This window comes from Corvus kubaryi, unplaced genomic scaffold (genome assembly GCF_017639235.1).
Source record: "Corvus kubaryi isolate FWS band 111438036 unplaced genomic scaffold, C.kubaryi_AGA036_p1.0 37392, whole genome shotgun sequence".
In the NCBI taxonomy this organism is placed as follows: Eukaryota; Metazoa; Chordata; class Aves; order Passeriformes; family Corvidae; genus Corvus; species Corvus kubaryi.
Window position 1 is genome coordinate 3,183,313 of NW_024581131.1, and position 22,363 is coordinate 3,205,675.

A 22,363-nucleotide genomic window follows, 5' to 3' on the forward strand; every position below is an offset into this window, starting at 1 on the left:
ATGCATTACTTCTGTGCTGGATGTATGATACAGATTCATTATTCCCAGTCTCATGCTTGCTGACCTTCAGATATGTAATTCTTTTTTTTTTTTTTTGTCCAAACAGCTAGTCCACCATATTTTTTTTCCCTGAAAACCTGTTTCTCTGTTGTAAGTTTAAGATTGCATGATATAGCACAGTTGCTGAAAAAAATGAGATCGTAGTATTTTGTTTATCCAGATAACCTTTGTAGTCTTGACTTAAAACTGCAATCACCAATGGTTTTCCTCTCTTAATAGTATAATCCCCAAAAACCCTCAATATCCTGGTGCCTAAAACCAGTAAGCAACCAATGTATACAGATTTTTCACATCATGGCTATGGGTAATGTATTTTTGCTTTCTCCACAGAGTAATTCAAATTCAACCTCTTTGTGCCTGGCCATGTTGAATCTAACCTATGTATCAAATCAAATTATTATCAATCGTTTAAGTAGAAAAGTAAGTATTTTGAGGGGTTTTATTTTCCTTTTAGATAACACCTTATTTCTGTAATCAGCTGCCTCCTTGCGTATCCGAGGAACAGAGTAAAACACGATAGGTCATATGATTAATTGTTCCAATTTTGTAATTAAGTAAACTTCTCCTGGTAAACTGTGATCCAAGTACAATCAACAAGGTAAGTCACAGAGCAAGGCACATAAACTGTTAGTGCCTTTGGTACCTGTATTATCTTTATGGAGGAAAGCCTGACTGCTTCTGAAATTACTTACTACTTAGATTCTAAAGCTGTCAGGAATCTGCCCTTAGTTCTTCTACCTGACAATACACCTCTCTCCTGTGTGTCTTTTAGATAACAGTAAATTCAAGGTCTGCTTGGCCTACTGTTAGAAAATATGGATACAAAATTGAAGATTCAGGCTTCAAGTATGCGGTTGAGACCCCAACAAAAATCAGAATTCAGTGGTTTCACAACACAGGTGTGATGATTATGGAGTTCAATAGTACCAGAGAACCAAGAGCTTTGGGACTATGTGGTAAGTATAGAGTAGAAATGAAGGCTTTCAGATGCTTTGCTAGGGAGACATATTTTCCTAATTATCTAAGATATTTGTTGCAGGATCTGTCCGATATAATTGCAAAGTTTAAGATTGATCATTAATTTTGTTAATTGCCGAAGTTGTATTTGATATCTATCCCTGTAATAATTTTTTGCCCACAGTGTTGCTTCTGTCTGTAACCTGTTAGAGCCACAGGCATGATTGCTGTTACCAAACCCAAATAAGTAAGACAGGTCTAAGTCTGTGATTTCAAATACGGTCATTTACAGATTTAGTGATTGATATCCATCTGATAGGAAGTAGTTCATGCTATTTTCAGTTTCTAAAGGTCAGAATTCACAAGAAATGTAAACTTGAGAGAATTAATCTTAGTTCAACTGTTGGAGAAAATAGTTTAGAGGGAATTTCTTAATAATGTTGCACTCTGTTAGGTTCTGTTCAATAGTTTTCCCTGCTTTCTTTTTTCTCTAAAAAGCACAGCCTTGAATAAGCTGGGGGTGTTACAGCTTTTGCAAGCATGTATTTGTTGATGTAAATCCCCACTGCGGTAGCTGAATCTGTAAATTTATCTGCTGTAAATTGGAGCTGGAAATTAGGATTAAAGAGATCATATAATTACAGTGGATATCTTTCCAGTTTCAGAAAGGGCAAATGCCTGTAGCTCAGTATCAAATACCAGGAATAGCTCAGTCCAGTTTCCAGTCCTGCTGACAGAAATGTGCTTCTCATAAGGAGAGTTTGAATTTACACCATTTTGAGATTCGATTGTTGTCTGTAGTTTTGCCCTAACTTCTGTTTTCAATATTGTTCTCACTCTGCTTGGCTAATTGTTATTGTAATTAGATCAAACAGAAACAAGAATTTATAACAGGCCTGATTCAAGTTACCTAGAAGATCTCTTTTGCCTTTGCCTGTTTGATTACTGTGATAGGGAAGATTGGGAGCATTACATTCCTGGTGTACAAGGCGTTTTGAATAGATGACAACCCACTTCTGTGGATGGTGTTGCAAGTACAACTTCTTCAGAGAATGTGCTGTGTATTTCTGGTGTTCACCTCTGACTGGGAGGTTCTCTGCATAAGTCTGCCTGCACAGTGCTGTCTGGTGCCACTTACAGAGCCTGCCTCAAATGCACTTGTTGTACTGCATCTTTTCAGGGTGAATTAGTCTAGCCTAAACTCCTTTCTGTGCTTTCTGTGTTAGTGCAAATACAAGCAGCATGCTTTCTCAAATATCTCTTAGCTGAACTGTGTTATTTGTAGCTCCTGATTTCTCAGCTTCATGGAAATGCTGAAACTGAAGAGACCATTACAGATTTGTAGCACAGGCATCTCTTGAAGGATTCAGGGACAACGGTGTCTTTTGCAGTGCAAGGATTGGGCAAATGGGGCAGCTGGTGAAGAGCTGGAATGGGAGATGAGGGATGTGGGAGGGGAACATGGACATCTCTATAGCAAAACTGGTGAAAAAGATTGAAAGCATGTCAGTTCTAGTTGCAACTAGGTCCTATCAAGAAAAATGTGAAGCTTTAGTTCTGCTGTGTTAAATCTCCTTGTCAATGTGTAACAGAAGTGAAAAAATATATCCCTGACATGACAGCAACACTTTGAGGTCTTTCTGCACCATACATGCTTTATATCTGTGTTGCAAATACAGAATCAAAAGGTTCAACCAGAAACAGTTTGGAAAGCTTTTTACTCTCTAAATGCCTGTTGCTGTATCACTGATCGTCATCAGGAATTGCAAAAACTGGTAAAACAGACCAGTTCTTTAGAGAAGGGTGGAATCCACAAACACTTTTTTGAACAGATAAAGAATTAGAATTGTGCTTGTGGAGACATCAGAAGAAAACATTTTAGAAGTTTGGTACAAAAGTCTCAGAAACTGATTAGGAAGAAAGAATGGGTGACTGATCCATTCTACTTTTTTCTCCCTTCTGGTTTGACTTTCTGAGGAGACTACTGCCATTCTTGGATGTTCTTTGCTGACCACAGTCACTGCCCTTGTTATGTAGCTTCTTTTGCTCTAAATTGTTCCACAATTGCTGATTATCTTAGTTAGAAAGAAAAATATGGTGCTGCCTTCTGAGAAGTGAATACAGAAAAGTTTTATTTTCTTTCTTTTTTTTTCCTGCTGAGTGGTAATAATAAATATAGCTGGAAGTGCAGCAAGCTGCAGTTCCATGGTGCCTCTTCATCCAGTAGATGCTGATGATTGCTCAGAAGCATAAGTAAAATACAGTACAGTATTTTCTGAAGTACAGTATCAGATCAGCATCCTGGCATTTTATGGTTGTTCCCTTTTCTGATAATATTTACAGTTTTAATTTGTTGGTATACATGGAGGTGCTTTGCAACCTTTTTTAGAATACATTTTTGTTTAGTATTTGCAGCTGAGGAAGAAAGTTTCAGTTTTTTATTCGGGCTCTCGGAGTATCTCTTTGATATGCAGTAGATTTCCATTCAGAGGTGTATCTTTACTTTTGCTTTCCTTAATTTTGCTGAATTTTGTCTATTTTGATCCTAACGAAGACTTTTTACATCTGTTACAGGTTGTGATACTGTTATGTTTTATAAGATTTTGAAAAGGTGTTTACTTTCTCAAGTATGCCACTTCAAACATATTTACTGTGTGTTAACCTGCTTTTTTCTTTCTTTTTTTTTTTTTCCCTTCTGATAATTCACAGGGTTTTGTGATAGAAGCTTGGAAAATGACTTGATGCTACCCAACAGGACAGTTTTAAGCCAAAGAAGTTCACCCTCGACTTTTATAGACAGCTGGCAAGTGCCAGACACGTTAAAGTATGTCGGAGAAGACAGGCATCAGGAAGCTAATTGCTCAGTCATGGACTGCTCAGAGTGCTTAAGAATGGTGTTGAACCAGACCTTCAGCAGCTGTCACCCTTATGTATGTTAACTATTTCCAGGCTTATGTTTTGAGAGCTGCAGTTCAGATATAATTTTGTATACTTGGTAATTTCGTTAACGTGAAGCTGACTACATGTAACTGTATCTGTTGAACGAGATGCATATTTTTGTGTGTGCCTACAGTTGCAAGGTAAAAGTGATTGAAGAGTATGAAGCTTGATAGGAGGGTTGCAATAAGCAACTTTCAGGATTTCACCTCTGTTAGTTTTGAAATACCCCGAAATTCATCAAGCAGTCATAGATAATTCAGCTGTATCAATAAGATGTAGAAAAATGTAACAGAAAATAGTTTTAGGATTTAATTAATCCTTAAGCCTTTGGTAATTTAACAAGTCCCAAATTGCAGTGGGAAATCTGAGAACCTGCATTCTCAAAGGCTCTAGAGACAGAGTTCCAGCTTGGAGATGTGAGAGGGTAGAACAGACCCTTAAAAGCAAGCCTAAGGAAAATAACAAACTCCTGGTGTGCAAATAAATTATTTGTGGTCACATGAGTACATTTACCGTTTGACCTTTTCTATATAATTGATTTTGATGAAGAAGAGACCAAAAATAGGTAAAAATTTAGAGATAAGAAGGAACAAAGTAATTGAGTCTTCTACTAGAAAAACTTTATTACCCTTTACCCCTTGGCACTTGTAAGAGGTAAAACTAAGGAGTAGAATCATGTCCATGTCTGGGAAGTCTTAAATACTAGTAGATTATCTTTGTACACCAATGAAGGCTTACCATGAACTAAGAACTCTTGGCTTCTTTGTAGCTAGTATTTTTAAAGGTCAGTCTTTCCTACCTAGCTTAGCCTCTGTGAAGGTGCCATCTCTTTTTTTTTTTCCTTTGTTAGATTCCACCTGAGCAATTCTGTGATATATGGGCTCGAGACACTGAGTACATTCAAAATCCATGTGTTTCACTAGCTGCCTATGTAGCAATGTGCAACAAGTTCAATGTTTGCATAGAGTGGAGAAGCTCTGATTACTGCCGTAAGTATTCTACGTCTATGCCCACCTCTAGTGTTCACAGAGAGAAAACGTGCCTAATTTAAGAGTTACTGTAAGTTGAAAACACCAGTGGTTCTTGAGTCTTCGTGTGCTTTGATGCTGCTGCAGAAAGCTGTGCCTTTGGAGAAAGGATTAGAGAAAGGAAACACCTTTGAGATTAGACGGAGAGTAAGGAGTAAAGCCTGAGAGCTTAGAGCATCCTTGCAGAAGACTTCTCCCATAGCAACACTAAAGTGTAATGGGATCTGTAGCTGGATCACAGCATCTCCTTGTGCTGTCCATGGTCACCTAGGAAAAGCCCCCTGCGGTGATAACACAGGAAGGTCTGTGGGTTTGGTGCTTGAAAATAGAAGGGCTTATTGATGAAGCATGATCGCCCCAAAATAAGAGAACTCACTGTACATAGAAATCATAAGTGATGCCTTTTTTAAAGTGATTTAAGGTGTGTATATTTGTACAGGCTTCATACAGGCATATAATAATGCCTTGCAAATAAGTTATGTAGTCTAACACTTAAAAACAGCCAATTTTTTAAAATTAATTCAGTTTGTATGGATTTTATTAGGTAGTAACTGTTAAAAGGAGCTCACAAAATTTAGCTGTAAATGTGTTCCATCCATCGTGAAGGGACATATCACACTTATTTTTATACCACAATGATGCATTTTCTTCACTGCAGATTATTCAGAACACTCTATGATTGATCTGTGTAGTATTTGAAAATGTTTTTGAAGTTTGAACTATTTTGTGTCAACACTGTTGCATGGTTTGATATCTCTGCTGCCAAAATGCAAACTGAATCTTGATGAATGTTATTACAAGAAGAGAAGTAAAAATGCCTGCAGATTCCTTATGTTTGAATTTATTGTGGCGGTAACTGCTCTGTGTTGGTGTTTCAGGTTGGTAGATCCAATTGAATCATCAAGCACAGAAAGTTGACAAGAAGACAATAATGTCTTCTCCTAGGTGTTGCCTGTGGGATTACAACTTCAACATGTCTGATTTATTTATTTCCTTCCTAGCCTTCCCCTGCTCTGAAAACTTCTCCTACCAGCCTTGCATAGCTGCCTGTGAGGTTCCAGAGAGTTGTCAGAATAATGAGGTTGCTTCCCTAGACTCGGAGTCCTGCTCAGTGCTGACAGAAGGCTGCGTCTGTGCTGGAGGGACCATCCTTCACCGGACTCATACTGCTGTCTGTATTCCTGAAGAAAAATGTGGTATATTTGGATGTGATTTTTTTCTTAATTATCTGCAAGTTGGTGGTCAGATACTCCATTATTCATAAGTTGAGTTCTGGTTTGGTGTTGTGTGTGCGTTCTGAATATGTCATTCATTTGAGGATTCTAGATATTCAGTGAACATTAACAGTGCAGGTGAGAAAGCAAGGAATGTCCTTGTGGTGCACAATTTTGCTCACTTTCTCTCAGCTGGAAGATGCTCTTTGAAGTCTTTGCTTAAGTTTAAGTATTCAATTACTCTAAGAGTGTTAGTCTTGGCCTCCTTTTCACCCAAGCCCTTTGCCAAGGGTGCAACCTTTTGAGACCCAATGGCATTCAAATGACACACAGCAACAATTAATTACACATTTTGAATTATATGTGTGTGTCCTGCCAGCGCTCAAGTTTATTTTCATTGCAATTCTGCCTCAGTACACCAAATAATGGACCAATTCTTCTCCCTAACAACATGAACCTTAAAGATGCAGTTTATGATAAATCAGACTACTAAAGCACAGTAAATTGGTAATAGTTTTGATATTTGTGAAATGCAAAAGTAACTTCTTTTCAGATCATTACTTTAAAAACAAAGGATTGGATTGGGGTTTTAAGTGACTGGCCTTGCAGGGGAGATACAAAACGAATTGAAAGTCTGGACCTTCTGGAAGGTGTTGAGTGTCTTGCTTTCCTGTACAAACTCAGTCGCAGACTGTCTCCTCTTTCCCTTTTTTGTGGGGTGATGCACATAGATAAGCCTTTAAAACTCGGGGATTTTTATGCTTCATAGATCCACATCCACTATGGAAAAAAATGGTGATCAAAATTGGAATTAAAAAGGAATTACTTCTGTTTTCTGTTGTCCTGATCTAGCTTGTACAGACAGCTCAGGGACACCTCATGCTGTGGGTGACATCTGGAAAACTTCTTTGAGTGGATGCTGTATGCAAAAATGTGTTGACAGTGAGACCATTATTCCAGTGGAGTACAACTGTTCAGGGATCCACAATTTAGAGTGTCAGCGATTTGCAGAAGTGGCCTTGCTTGTTCCTGATGATCAGACATGTTGTCCTCAGAAGATCTGTAGTAAGTATTCCTTCATGGTTAGGAGTACTGCCCACTGCAGGAATAGGCAGATGTCCTTTCTCTGTGGTTTGCCTTCCTGTTACACATTCTATTTTTGAAGCAAATGGAAATTACTTTGGTTTGAATTTACAGATTATGTAGAAAACTGTAGAAACTGTTTGGCTCAATATATCCAGTAGGTTTTGAGGGAGAGGTAGAGGAATAGGAGGAGGACTGAAATAGCACTGGGTTTATTTGAATATGAATTATGTTTCCCTCAAGTGTAGAGATTACTGGTTTATTTTTAATCTCCAGAAACAAACAAATGATCTAGGTAATTCCAAGGAAAAAAAATCAGATGATTGTTTATCTAATTTACAAAGTGAGCAGTAAAAAGGGATAGAAAAGCTTTTTTTCATTTAATTCTTGCTTAGCTTAGAAAGTTTCAAAAAGAAATTGCAAGCAATTTTCATGTTTTGGCCACCTGGTATGGTGTTGCAGTGAGTTTTTTGGAGGAGGTTTGTTTTTATAATTCTCACAATGACTCAGCTCTAGTTTAACATTGCCTCCATGGAGTGTTGCAAATGATGAATGCTTCTGAATTCTGCCTCATGGGGGTTTTTTGCTGTTTCACTGTGTTTTTCATATGTCTGTGATTTGGAGTTTTGGGTTATCTAACTGCAAATACTGCTTGCCACTGCTCTACTCGACTTATAAATGCATAGTTTAGAATGTGCTTGTTTTTGTTTTTTTTTTCCTTTTATGTAACAGTTTGTAATCAGAGTCTCTGTGAACTCCTAATGCCCGAGTGTAGCAGCTTGGAAAAGTTGGTTACCTACCACAGTGAAGAATCCTGTTGTCCCAGCTACGTTTGTGGTAGGTTTCTTTTGAAAGGTAAAAAATTCCACCCTCTAAAACTCATTCAGTAAACTAAATAGATCAACTTAGGAGGAAAAGGGTAGGTAGATACTATTGTTAGTATGACCATCCACAAATTTTGCTTCTGTCTAAAGCTTGGGTTGGTCTGTGCCTCATTTTGGTAAAGTCCCTTTTTCCCTTCTAACCGTGTTTGACTCTTGATTTTAAGACCAAGGAAAGGCATCAATACGATCTTGTATTGAACGATCAGGCAAGATCTTGTGATACAAGGTAAAAGTTTTTCTAAAGCAGCTTGTAGTTAGTTCCTCTCTGCCCTGCGCTGCCTTTCCTCGGGATATAGCATAACAAAGGAGGAATGCTGAGCTTCATCTAAGGGAATACATCTGTTGCCCTTTTTTCAGAATGTGATCCAGAAAAATGTGAACCATTGGAGCAGATGCCAAGCTGTCAAGATGATCAAACACTAATTGCTGCTCGGGTGGAGAATACCTGCTGCATTTCCTATATATGTGGTACAGTAGCCCGACTGGTTGAGATTATAAGTGTGGTCTTGCATTTGCAATGATGTCTATTATTATATTGCCAAGTAAGGCTCCTTTAGCTCTCCCAACACAGTGAGGCTTGAAAGTGGTTAACTCAATGGGCATTAATTTTCTAAAACATAAGAAATGGCAACAACCATCAGGAGTCACGGACAGCTTTTTACAACTGAGCAGTATTCTTATATCAAGTAGAGGAGTGGTGGTAGGTGGAATTTAGGGCTTTTCAGAGATTGTCCATGTGCAGAGTGTGAACTAGATGCATGAATAGTTTATCTGAAAGAAGACTGAAGTTATATATGCTTTTATTCCCTGTATCCTGCTGTATTGGCTATGGCCCATCTTAACAGATGACAAATATCCCACATTAGAGTATTATCCATATTTATTCGGTTCTTTTGAGGTTTATCCTTTAATGACTTAATTCAACGACAAAATTGCACTTTTGCCATTAGTATATGAGCTCTAATCTTACCATACAGTTGTTTTCTGTTTGATAATAATCTGATAATGAGGTGCTATTGAGTTTACTTTATTTTTGTACAGGTGACTCAAAGGCCCTTCCACATGCAAAAATCTGAGTGCTAATAGGAAATGTGAATTACACTTCTGTTACTTACAGTAATCAGGAGATTGCTTTGATCATGTGATAGCAATGGGCTGTGTTTGCCTCCTCTCACTGTCTGCAGAGCATCCTTCTCACTCTTCTTTGATAAAATGAGTCTTTGTACTGTTCCTATTGAAAAGTTCCTGTTGTGTTTGTCATATGTGTTCAGGTGGGAGGATAACACTGGGATCATAGAGGATGCATTTTATTGAGATTCAGAGATTCCTGAAAAAGCAACAGCATGACTTAGTAAGAGAGAAGACCTAGCAAAATTTTTCATAACAGGAGAAGGAGGGAAAATCATGTTTGCTCACAAAAAATGTATTAATTCTTTATAGCAGGGAACAAAGGAAAAGGCAAGCTGTACTAAAAGTTAGACTTTTGATTATGGTCTATAAGCAGTGAAGGCAGAGTACCTCTGTTCTCTTTCATATGGATCTGTGACAAATTACAGGCACATTTTCTAGGCAATAGTAAAATTTCTCCCAATGTTTTAGATTTAAATAATTGTTTTCCCCAGCATGCAGGGCTTGCTCGGATCAAATACCCAAATGTCAAGAAGGAGAAGTTCTTATCGTGGATGGCAACACTACTGACAGGTGTTGCCCTACATACCAGTGTAGTAAGTTTGACTTGATTTTAATATTTTAAATAACAGAGAACATGGGAAATTTTTGTAGTGTGGATGTTCAGTGTCAAAAAAGGTGGATCAGAGATACAGCTCCAGTTGTACATATAAGCAAGCTATCATCTGTAGTCCTGAACAGATATCTTTACTTTTAAAACTTCATGTGTATAAAGCATCTTCTCAATATCTGTATCATGGAGACAAGTGTAGTTTCAGGCCTCAAACTGTGGGTACTTAAAAGTATTTAAATATTTAAGTATTTCTCTGGAGTATCTGTACTCCATGCTACTATTATCTGATAGCTAACAGCTGTGTTTCTATTATTAGTCTTTTAAACTAAGGTGTTTTCCAAATATACTTAGTATAAATCATCGACTATATCTTGATTAATATTTCCGTTCATCCAAACATGACGACATTGCGTTCATTGTACTTCCTTTCCTTTGCTTTAGTGTGTGAGGTACATCGTTGTCCTGAATTCAGGTGCATGCTCGGCATGTCTCTGGTGGAGGTGTGGAGCCCGGAGAAGTGCTGCCCCTTCCGGACATGTGGTAAAAATCACTGATTTGCACTGTAGTTGCCTTAGACAATGACAGATGACAACAGCTTTGGCCTCTTGGTTTTGAGCCTGATTTCAGCCAACTACACCATTGTGAACCTGCTCATGAGCAAATGCTACAGAAAAGTCATTTCATGGTACAGAACTTCCTAATCTGCCTGTTTTGCTTTTCTTGCATCCTGTAGAATTTGCCTCCCCAAACTGGGTGATTTACCATCTTGAAAATGTTACTGTATTGGGTTTTGCTGACTTTTAAATCTGGAAATTTTATTCTCTCTGTTACTGTTGTAAGCAAATGGCATACAACTTGCTAAAGTGCTGTTTCTGGTGTTGTATTTTGTTTTAGAATGTGCATGCGAAACAATCCCCAAACCTCAGTGCAAACTGGTACGAGATTTATCTTCTTTGTCACTAATCTTTTATTAATTTCTTAATAAATCTATTTATCAGTGTCTGAATAATAGTTTTAGCTAGTTATTTAGGGAAATAGTTATTTAGGGAAATATGAAACACCATGTGACCACCTCTTTTTTAAAATTACTTTACAGTAAGATTTACCTAGTATTAAGAAGCCTTCTAAGTCTAAATACCTTGCAGAACAAAATGACTGCATGGCCCTGATATTTCCAGCGCTTTTATTACCATATTCTGCCCCAATATATTGGTGGAGTAGGACTGCTTTCATGCACACAGGATAATTCAGGGTAAAACTTCGTGCTTAATGTGTTGTAACTAAATGCTTTAAAGCATCACTGTTTGTTAATATTATTTGTTATGGTGAATATGTTAACATACATCATACACTCAGGCTGCTGACTAAGCAGAACCTTCAAGAGATACTGCTACCCAGATGCTGAAGGAAAGTTGTTTAAAAGAAAAAGATCATATAGAGGAGAAAAAACGCTGTTGTTCCATGTATAATTTTTTTTCCCCCTGCTTTTATACCTGCAGGGGCAGAAACTTCAGATAGATGAACTGTTTCAGAACAGTACAGAAAATGTCTGTAACTGTGTGAAGTACAAATGTGGTAAGTCAGAAAATAATTTAATTCAAAGAAATAGCCTTTCAATTGCTAAGGGAAATTAGGAATTAAAAATCAGGTGTTCACTTTGAACTTGGAACTGAAGAGGACAGGATTAACTGACATAATTCACAAATAGTGCTAATTCTCCTCTGTGGGGAGAAATAGACATTTCTCAGGTACATTTCTTATCCTGAAGTAGTCTTCCAAAAGAAAACACTTGAAGAAGCCTGCACTGTCACTTGGATGCAGCTAATAGAATATTGCATATTTATTTAGATTCCATGCATGGCTGTATTTGAAATAACTTGGTGACTGCAGTGAAGCATTAGATTACTCTTAACATTTTGTTTGAAAATGTGGCCCATAATTCTAAAATAGGTAGAGTAGCTTTTCCCATTCCTGTTTCACTGTTTAAAACATTTTTAATGGAGTTTTGATACCTAGCTGATTGTCCTGAGCACGCTGTTTGTGTTTTCTTGCAGTGAGAGACAAAGTTTGCCTGAGTAATGAGAGAGGTGTGCTGCTTCCTGGGCAGAGAATTGTGGAACACAGTGCAGATGGCATTTGCCATATTTCTTACTGTACAAATGTGGTTGATCCTTCCACTAAATACTACAAAATAAACACGTCTTCGATAGACTGTGCTGTCAAGTGCAAAGCTGTAAGAAATTCAGAAATTTAGACCCGTATACTTGGACGGGTGGCCTGAATTACATTGTGATGGGTTTTGTTGAGCAGATGACAGTCGTAGGAGCAAGTTGGAAAGAGTAATTAGGATATTTCCCTCCTCTACCACACTTCTGATGGACGTTTATAAAAGTCTCCCTCCCTCCCTCCACTGTGTTCTCTGCTGTGTAAATCTTACATAAACTAAAGTATATAGTGACTGCCTCCTTTGATTAATGGCATGCTGCCTCCCTGCATCCCTGCAGAACTTCAACCACATTATGTGCAAACTGGTACGAACTCCTGGCAGACATTAGCTGAATAAGACTTAGGAAGAGAATAATTATAAATAGAAGAATTCTAAATGTGATGACAACAGCTTTATGAAATAAGCAAATGTTACATTGTCTTTTTACAAGATATGATACATTTCCATGGGAATATTATACTGATTTTTTTCTAATTTTATAGTTACTTGATGTCTAATGTGTAAAAAGTTAAAATTTCAGTGGTTCTTGAAGTAAACTGTCACTTACAATCAAAAATGGTTGAAAGACCAGTTAATTCTCTCAGATTTGGTACTTCTCTTTTACTCCAATTAAGATCAAAGGTATTTTATAAACCCTCATGAATGTGCAGTGTGTGCAAATTAAGCTGTGTGGTTTTGAAAGTTACTTTAAAAATATCCCTAAAATCAGATACCTGGAAAAAAAAAATCTGCCTGTTACAGTAGTAAAATGTTGAACTGCAAGATGGTCTCATACAAGGAATAATCTACTTGATTTTGGCAGAACCAAGTCTATCAGCCTCCAAAAGATTTAACAACGTGCTGTGGTAGCTGCAAGAACTTGTCTTGTCTCCACACTTTTAGCAATGGTACAGTTGCCAGCTTTAAGGTGAGTTTGCATGTTTTATTCCTTCAAAATATTTAGAAGTAAACAAAAATTGTGAAATACTTTACACATCTAGCCATATAAAATGTGCAGAAAAGAGCTTTATTTGGCCAAATACCAGGAATAGTTTTGCATGTACACAACATTAATTTCTTGGAGAGTCAACCATATAACTGTCAACAAAAATTAAAGGATTCTGATCTATACCAGAGAACTGCCATCAACTCGACTCTTTTAGAATCTGCTTAACATTATGTTTTTTTTATTGGACTCTCAAATGCAGTACTTAAACAGAACTCAAATATGCATCTAAATTATATTTTGCTGTATGTATTACTGTATATTCAGGTGAGACCTCATTCAATGGAATTGTTTAATTAATACTTGAAATACTGTTTTTGCTGATTAAAGTTTCTGTTTTGCAATTTTTGACAGCCTGGTGCTGTTTGGATTTCAAACTGCATCAGATATGAATGCACCAACACAGCAATAGGACCAGTTCTGGTTTCCTCTGCAGTTGGATGCCCACCCTTTAATGAAACTGAATGTGTGAAGGTCAGTGTACAAGACACTGTTTGCATTCCAGCTGTGATTTCTGTTTGCATGACAAGATGTAACTTTGACAAAAGATGTTTTTACCTCAAGAAGGGAGAAATTACAAATTTTTGCATTTTTGTATTTTTGGGCAGACATTTAAAGGTAAAAGGTATAACCACACACAAGACTACTGTGCCACCAGGTTGCTGAGTTACACAGATGGACACACCTCTTCTTAGAATCTATTTTTTTTTAAATTGGGGCTTGTAATATCAAACTAGTCTTCATACAACTGTCTGAACTTGGATGCTTCCCTGGGCTGAACTTCCCCTTTCTAACATTTTTCATGTATAGCAATTTGATTCAGCACAATGATCAAAAACATTGAAAAAAAAGGAAAGATAGTCTGAAAATCAGGAGCATCTTTTCTACAGTAACACACAAAGTCTTATGAACCAGTTTTGGAGCAAGAACAAAAGTTCTACTTGAATTTGCAAAATGAGATTAGACTAAATGCCAGGAAATGGAGGCAAGGAGAATTCTCTTTCAGCTCTCTGTAATTCTACATTTACACGTGCATAGAAAGCTGCATTTCTTGGTGAATGATGTTACACGAGTAGGGAACAGTCCTGAAGGAACTGGGTGGCTGTAGTTCTTCCTCACAAATAGTAGTGGGTTGGTTCTTCAGAACTGTCTGAATTTCCTAGCCAAGGCTTCATACATTCACCAGAGTGTTGCATTTGCCTGAATAATGATGCAGAGCTTTATCTGAAAGATATTTTAATAGTGCAGATATACGGGAATGAATGCTTGAAAAAATCAAGTTTTTTCCTCTTTTATTTTATGTTTTGGTCAGGTTGGAGGCTATATTGTGCCATTCTTAGAAGGATGCTGCAAAACATGTAAGTGATTATTGACAATTCCTGCTCCACAGGTCCCTCTGATTTGTTGCCTTATAAATAAAGTGGATTACTTCCTACATAAAAGCTTGATTCACATCTCAAAGGCTGTGCTTCTCCTGGTTTCACTTACGTAAATAATTCTGAAAGCAGTGGAGTTAAATCAAAGGAAAACACTTTAATGCTGAAACATTTACTCCCTGATCACTGATAGTGATTGTAGCTGGTCAGGCCACTGAAATTCCTACCTCGAGTATTTTGTAGTTCTCGTGTAAAAGTCCTCCTAAAATTTTAGGAACTGCATTTAGTATAATAAGGTACTGTGTTTTAGAAGGCACCTTAAAACCATGCTTCGTCTACATTAATATCTTCCTGTTTGGTAAAAATGAACATGGATCTATGTGTTTTGTAAGTTAATTTTGTAAATAATAAATACAGTAACTAATAGACATAGTTCAGAATCCTTCGGGCAGTATCTTTTAAACGATTTTGCAACTTAAAAATCCCCCCCTTACTTGATTATCTGTGAGAGCTAATTAAGGTTCTCTGGGGGAAAAAAACCACAGAATAAAAATTCTCTACAGAATAGGATTGAAAGATACTATTTCTTAATAGAAATCAAGATAATAGAAATAATTTTTTTTCTTAATACATTGGTACATAGCTGAAACATTTTGGCTGATTTCATGAAGGACTTAGGCTGAAGTTGATACTATTAGAAGCAACTGAAAAGGAGATTTTTGTACTGGGCAGTAATGTTTTTAAATGCAAAAATCTGACTTAATTTGCATAAGTGGCTGACATAGGGACCTGAAAGTGTGCCAGAGTGCTGGAGAAAAATGCAGGTATTTCCTGCTGGGTGGGATGGAACTTGCACAGCCGTGACCACCTGGCATGGTACCATGTGCACAGTTACTGCAGTGGGTTATGTGCTGCCAGCTGGGAGGTACCTTTTGGCGTTACTCATTGGTGTTACATTTGGTAGTTTATTGAAACTGTGCAAGTTTTATCTGGTTTTTCTTTTCCTTTGCTCCCACCATAAGGGAATGATAATATCTATTCAAGTTTTTTCCCCTCTGACGGACTTGTGTTTAAAGCACTTGTCCTAGTTCTGTGGCAAATTCTCCATAGGCGCTCTGAGATCAGTTTTTGATTATCTGACATTGCCCTTCAATGCCCTAGCAGCCAAATAAGCCAGCTCCTGAACAATTTAGTTAGACAGTTAAACATCCATTAAGCTACTTTTCATCAGGGCAGAAGATCTTGCTACTATGCTTAGAGAAGGATTATAACCACACTCTTTAATTTTTAAGGACAAAAGTAAATTGTTAACCTGAAGCATGCCTCACAAAGTAAAATTAAACCCTTGAAGAACCCAGTGGCTTCTGAGATTTCTAGAGTACATTTCTAGAATTCTGATTTCACACCTGTTTGTGCACGACACAGAATGTCTGTGAATCATGTAGTTCGTTCTGACTACAAGCAAATCTGCCATGAGAGCTGTCAGTCAGTTGTAATTGTGGGAGACATTTTATGAGAAGGATTATCAGCATTTTGTTTTCTTTATAAGTACTTTGCCATTATAAACAATTGATTTTTGTTTTCGGTTTTAATTGGCTTTTGAAAATTAAGAGCCTGGAGCTCCATCAAAACCTAGAGAGGAAATTACACTATTTCTTTTTTGTTGCCCCAAAGGACCCATTAAACTCAGGACACCAGATTGCCTCAGTTACACCAACGTAGATCAGATTCTTCCTGGTTTTCACATGAGATTTAGCAGTGGAAGTAATGCCTGGACGTGGCATTGTGAACCCTGCCTGAGCAGGGAAGCAGGACCAGATGACCTCCAGAGGTCTCTTCCAACCTCAGCCATTCTGTGATCCTGTAATATACAGACATTTTAAAGCTGATTTCTGTTTTCCAAAATCTAGTAACTCCCAAATGTTTCCATACTTCCAGAAATCCTCTGTAACATGTGCTCTGTTCAATGTGTAATATTCTTACCAGGTTCTTCAGTGTCAGTGCTCCTCCCATTCCTTGTTAGCCCAGTCACTCCTACAGCCTATGCTGGCTGTCACACAGGTACCTCTTCCTGAAATAAGTAGGACCAACCCAAACAGCATCATTGTTGATTTCCAACAATGTACTCCCTGATAGGAGCACCAGACCTCACATTACCCCAATAATTGCCAAAGCTGCAGTGTAGCACAGCTGCTCATGGTTGTTCAGAGTGGCTCCCATTTTGGTTTGTTTTATGCTTTGCACTGTGTGGGCGGTGCATTGTTGTCAGCCAACAATGTACTGTTGGTAGTAAGCACTTGCTTAGTCTTTAGCTTGCTGCATGTGTAAAATTGGGGTGTTTAAAAAGGTAAACTAATTCCATCATGTTTACAGTGCACTAGAACATAGAGGCTAATTGCTTTGCTTGTTAAAGCTTGTTATGTAAGCCACATTTTTGCAGATGATGTGTCGTACAGTTTTGCTTCCAGTGCCATGTACAGTAGAAGCAAGTAATCGCTTTCCCATCCATAGTTAGGACAGTATGCTGAATACAGCAAGCCTGTGTTTACTCCATGAAAATTGGAGATTATCTTTGTTCTTTTTCATAAAGCATGTTAATTCTTTGAATTGTAACATGGCATGAGCACACTTGTTTTGGCATTTATTTCGTGAAAACAACTCTCCAACTTTCTGTAATAGAAATTATGTTGACTGTAATTTTGTACACCCCACTGAGTGATACATCCTACATTAAACTACACTTATGACTCTAGGACTATTAAATCAAAATCTGTATTTCTCTTTCATATTGATGTCACTTTAAGTGACCACAGTGTTATGAGTCAACCCAAAAACCAAGCAAGGATTTTCAACCATACAGATGGTGCAAAAGAATCTCATTATATTATGACACATATAAAATGGTCCCATGTTTTGTAAGGTTCTCTGTAAAAATATATTTTGTTGTAAAGCTCATTAAAAAAGCATTGGATACTAAAATATATGCATGGATACTAAAATACATGCATGGAAATACATTAACTATTTATTTTGTACAAGATACGATGTACTTTCACCATAGCCTGGATGAAGTCATAGTCACAGCTGCACTGAATTCTCCACCCTACACACCATGCATAATGTAAAAGAAGAAAGAACCATGAAAAGAACTGTGAAAAACATGAAATAATGGTGAGTTGGTGTTTTTTGAAAACAATTTTTTTTCTTCATTTCAATTTACTTCTTCCCTAAGCAAACATAATTCAGTGACAGTCAAGCAGTAGCCAGGTGTTTCTGTCTTCTGAGAAGCAGTGTTACTAGTTTGACAGTGATTAGAGCAGGGAACTGGACATTACGCATCAAGATGTACTTAAAATTGTGTCTCAGGTCAGTGTTGGGTATTGATCAAACCAATGAATCCTTTATTGCCCTTGCTTTTCTGGTGCTAAAAGTATTCCCCTTTTGTCAACATCTTTGGATTTTTTGGCTCAAAGAAAACGCAGCTCTGTAAGTAGAGAGTCATTGGGGGCTGCATCATGGTGTGTAAAGTCTGGTGTGAAATACTGGAAACTCTTCTAATGGAACGGGCTGTTCATTCTCTTACAGATCTGCGACATGATGTGGTTTCTTCAGCACAGAGAGGAGCATCCTCAGAAGATCCTGTTCTCTTACAACTGAGCTTTATACTGAACATCTTTGGTTTTCATCCAATGTTCAGCATTCCTTCTTAAATTAAATTTAACTCCTCATTTAATGTCACGATTTCTTGTGATCTCTTTTATTTGATCCTTTCATGTGCCTTGTACATACTTCTATGAGAAAAATTGTGGAAATAATGTTAATGAAAATGAAAATAAAATGTTTCATTTGTTCACTGGTGTTCTTTGATTTAATAAAAACATACAGAAATGTAAAGCCTCCTGAAGCCCTGTTCTTCATTGGATTCTGCTACGTATTCTGTTATGTATTTATTTTAAATTTTGTTTATACCACTGGAACACAAGTGCTGCTATTAAAGCTTGTTGTATTTATTTCATGGAAAATGCACTTTAATTTATTAACAAGTTTACGTTTTGATAATGATACCATTTGGTATCATTAACAAGTTCAATTAATTAACAAGTCTTCTCACAGAAGAGTTTGATCAATTTTATAAGAGTTTTGGAAAACAGTGGACTTACTCCTAAAAGGCTTCTGAGTGAAGAATAAACCTTTTATAGTTGTATTAAAGATAAAAAAGATACTTTAACAAATGAAATAGTTTTAAAAGGGATTCAATGTACAGCTAATGTAATTGCACCAAAGTTTTGTATGTACAGTGATGTATTGGGTATTATTTCATGTCTCTTGACCCCATAAAATGGTCAGGATTGTTCTTGTCTCTGAAATGTTAGAAATTTGAGCTGATATTTTTAAATCTATGCCCATTTTGCAGGTAAGGAAGATGGTAAATTCTGTAAGAAGGTGACTGTTAGGATGACCATCCGCAAGAACGACTGCAGGAGTCACACGCCAGTAAGTAAATAGTCATCGTGATTTCTTTCAATAGAAGAGAAGAAAATACGAGATACAAAAAGAAAGAAAGGAAACTTTGATTCCACAAGGCCTTTGTCTCCATCTCTGTCACAGAGACAGAGGTTTCTGCATTTCACAGAGCTGTTTTAATGCTTCCCTGCGTTCTCAGCAGTCATTCTCTCAATAATAAAGAAAAGGAGGCTATTACTTCTTTTTGTGAGCATTTAGGTGCATGTTGGCTTAGTCTCATTTCACCCTATAATGCAATTATTGTATGCAAATTAACTAATATAACTGAACCTTGCCTCGATATTCCACAGTTAAAACAGCTGCAGATGTGTGTAATTTTTCATCTGCCCAGGGAAAGTGTTTAAATGCCAACTTCATGAAGAAAGGAATCCTGGGTCCTGAAAGCTTTTTTTAGGCAGCAGCATGAGCACACTGTAAAATGTGGAGGAAGAATGAGGCACTATCTGTGTGTCTATCAAAGGATTTAGTGTTGGAGGACACCAACTATATCCTGCTGAGCAGTATGGCTGAGAGCAGCAGCAAGGGTGCAGACAGACGTCTCGTGTGAGATGTGTAAGAGCGCCTGGAAAAGCTGTAATAAAAGAGAGTAGGGAAACAGCTGTAGCCTCTAAAATGACTCTGATAGTACATTTAGTAGAGTAAGCTGTTGAACAGCCAAGACATTTATTCTCAGTGTTTCATTGAAGAGGAACACAAACCCTGACTATTAAATTTGAAAAAATTATCAGTTTCTTAAGCCTATTTGTCTTACAGTCTATATTACACATTTGGTATCATTAGTAGTAGTTCCCCTCGGCTTTCCAAAAGATTGGTTCTTTTATTCCTCCTTGCTGATACCCAGTATAGCAACACTGCATCAGTGTATCACTGAAATGAATACTGTAGAGCGTTGTGGAAAGAACATTTGGTGCTGTGTTCAAGCCAAGGTCATTATGAATACTTTAAAATTCAAAACTGAAATTGCCTCTTTGTGTCTGTTAAGATGGTCAAAATCTGTTACTGAAATTGACAGCAAAGTCAATTTATTGACTTATAATTAATATTAATAATATAAAAATTGAGACCTGTCTGGGCAATGCGCTTCAGGCGTTATTTCCAGATGTAGTGGTAATTCATAAAGGGCTAGAGGAAATACCTCCAAACTTTTCACTGCTTTGCCATTGGATTTGGGTGCCTAATACCTTCACAGTTTTTTGAGAGCCCCTAACTATCCTACCTGCTCCCATTTGCTAATTACTGTCTCTGTGTGTTGCCAGGTGAACATTGTTTCATGTGATGGGAAGTGCCCGTCTGCCAGCATTTACAACTACAACATCAACACCTACGCCAGGTTCTGCAAGTGCTGCAGGGAGCTCGGGCTGCAGAGGAGGACCGTGCAGTTGTATTGCACCAGCAACTCAACCTGGGTCAGCTACTCCATCCAAGAGCCCACAGACTGTTCTTGCCAATGGTCTTAAAAAGCATAAAAGGGAAGAGAACAGCAAGCCCAGCTGTTCACAGCATAGTTTTATAATAGTTTATCTATTAAACATACAATAGCCAATCCCCCAAATTTCACCAGTTTAATGCACAAATACACTTGGACTCTCCTGAATTTCTGAAAAGTGGCTTTGCATCACTGGCATTGTGATTCCACTTAATTTTCATTCACAGGGATTGTTTTAAGGGTTCTTGTGATACATGCCAACTTTAAAGGTGATTTACATTAGTGACATCTAAAGAGAAAGAACACCATGGATTTTGTTCTGGGGGGCCAACCCACTCTTGGTCAAGCCCTCATTCCAGTTTTACATCATGGCCTGACTTACCTGGCAGCAGGTCACTATTTTGAATGCATTGTAATTGTGCAAGTACATTTAGTGTCTGTTAAGAAAAGTTCTTTGGACAACATGAGAAGAATTTTCAGTTTAAATCATATTCCTGTTGCTAAGTAGAGCATGTATAAGAAATTCAATTTAGGATTTATTTTTCTTTAATCAGGGAAACCTTATCACTACTGATGACTGTATGTAATATTCCCTGGGAATAATTTCAGTTTTTCTAGTGTATTTTATATTGTAGTGAAAAGCATTATGTCAAGCATGTGTTTATGGAACAGATCAGCTGTCTTTAGGCTATCTACATTAGTCATTAGTCACTTTTGTCTTTCTGCTAAACAATATGACATAAACTGAAAATACACAGATTTAAAAAATAAAAACCATTTTATATTCCTTTGTATAGATATAACTTAAATGAAAACACTCAGTTTACGAAATGAACCATACTTAAATTGTCTCTCTAGGAGAACGAGCATTGTTAAACATTAATTTTTAAAGAGATGAAAGTTCATTAGGAAAGAGAAAATGAGGATTATATATGTGCCTCAAAGAAAAATAAAATTGGAAGTCTTTGTCACCTGTATAGTAGATGCAACTTCTTATGGCGAGCGCTTGAAATTCAAAATGAACAATTGTAAGGTTTGAAATTTCAAAAGCAATTTTTAAAATGAAAATTGAAATTGTTTTTTGTAATGAACTAATTTTTTTCTTCTCCAAGCTAGTGTTACTATTCTATTCTTCCTTAGCAAATTCCAGCGAGATAAGCAAAAACTCAGTAGCTTTTGTTTTGTAGATTAGAATTGTAGATAGCATGCAGTGATACACTTGAGATCTATGCGTAGATAGATCTCAGCATACCTTCTTTGAAAGCTGCTTGTCTGCAGTTAATCCAAAGAAAAACATGTTGTTAAAATCAATCATGTGAACATTTTTGATATTAATTTTGTATTCTGTACATTTCATTCTTACAATATCTAATAAACAACAGGAAGTCTTATTTTGTTACAATTAATTTTGCTGTCTTGCTAAAGCAGCTTTCTGCTACATGATGAAATGCACTATATTTACTAATATTTTTCTTCAGTGGTGCACGTGGGTAATTTTAGGATTTGCTGATATCACAAGTACTACATCAAGGAGGAAGACCTGCTTATGGATTTTTAAAAATCTACATATTTTTCTGATTTCATCACAGTTCACTTCCATCCTCAGAAATGTGAAATTCCTCTATGTAATTTTATTCAAAACAAAAATTGGAAAGCATTTGTTCATCAAAGTGTAGCAACACAACTCCGACACTGTCAGACTGTCCTGGAAAAACAGGGGCGAAAGAGGGTAAATTTCTGCACATTCCCTTTCCACATTTTTTCTGAGCTAACCCTCAGTTTGACTGCAATGTGTAGACTGTGTTTTGAGTAATTATTGTGTAGAGATGATCATCCTTCAGCACCTAGGGCCAAATGTGTCTTCAGGCTCTACCTGTTGTTGGTGCAGTCCCTACTCACTTTGCAGAACATGTTCCTT

General features: G+C 37.1%; 1 protein-coding gene across 4 annotated transcripts in view; it reads left to right on the forward strand.

Annotated features, from left to right (window-relative positions):
* Positions 1-21,836, forward strand: part of OTOG (otogelin) — a 95,412-nt gene extending 73,576 nt beyond the window's left edge. For 2 of the 4 annotated variants that reach the window (XM_042038669.1, XM_042038670.1), the window contains exons 39-56: positions 391-480; positions 833-1,016; positions 3,727-3,947; positions 4,808-4,946; positions 5,987-6,181; positions 7,052-7,264; positions 8,015-8,119; positions 8,524-8,634; positions 9,789-9,890; positions 10,349-10,447; positions 10,802-10,842; positions 11,407-11,482; positions 11,962-12,140; positions 12,937-13,041; positions 13,474-13,593; positions 14,432-14,477; positions 18,910-18,989; positions 20,276-21,836. In XM_042038669.1, the coding sequence (XP_041894603.1) occupies positions 391-480; positions 833-1,016; positions 3,727-3,947; positions 4,808-4,946; positions 5,987-6,181; positions 7,052-7,264; positions 8,015-8,119; positions 8,524-8,634; positions 9,789-9,890; positions 10,349-10,447; positions 10,802-10,842; positions 11,407-11,482; positions 11,962-12,140; positions 12,937-13,041; positions 13,474-13,593; positions 14,432-14,477; positions 18,910-18,989; positions 20,276-20,476 (2,307 nt within the window). In that variant the 3' untranslated portion in view covers positions 20,477-21,836. Of the gene's footprint in view, positions 1-390; positions 481-832; positions 1,017-3,726; positions 3,948-4,807; positions 4,947-5,986; positions 6,182-7,051; positions 7,265-8,014; positions 8,120-8,523; positions 8,635-9,788; positions 9,891-10,348; positions 10,448-10,801; positions 10,843-11,406; positions 11,483-11,961; positions 12,141-12,936; positions 13,042-13,473; positions 13,594-14,431; positions 14,478-17,534; positions 18,366-18,909; positions 18,990-20,275 lie in introns of those variants that run through there. The other 2 variants (XM_042038672.1, XM_042038671.1) reach the window with 2 other exon arrangements.
* Positions 21,837-22,363: the final 527 nt, after the last annotated feature.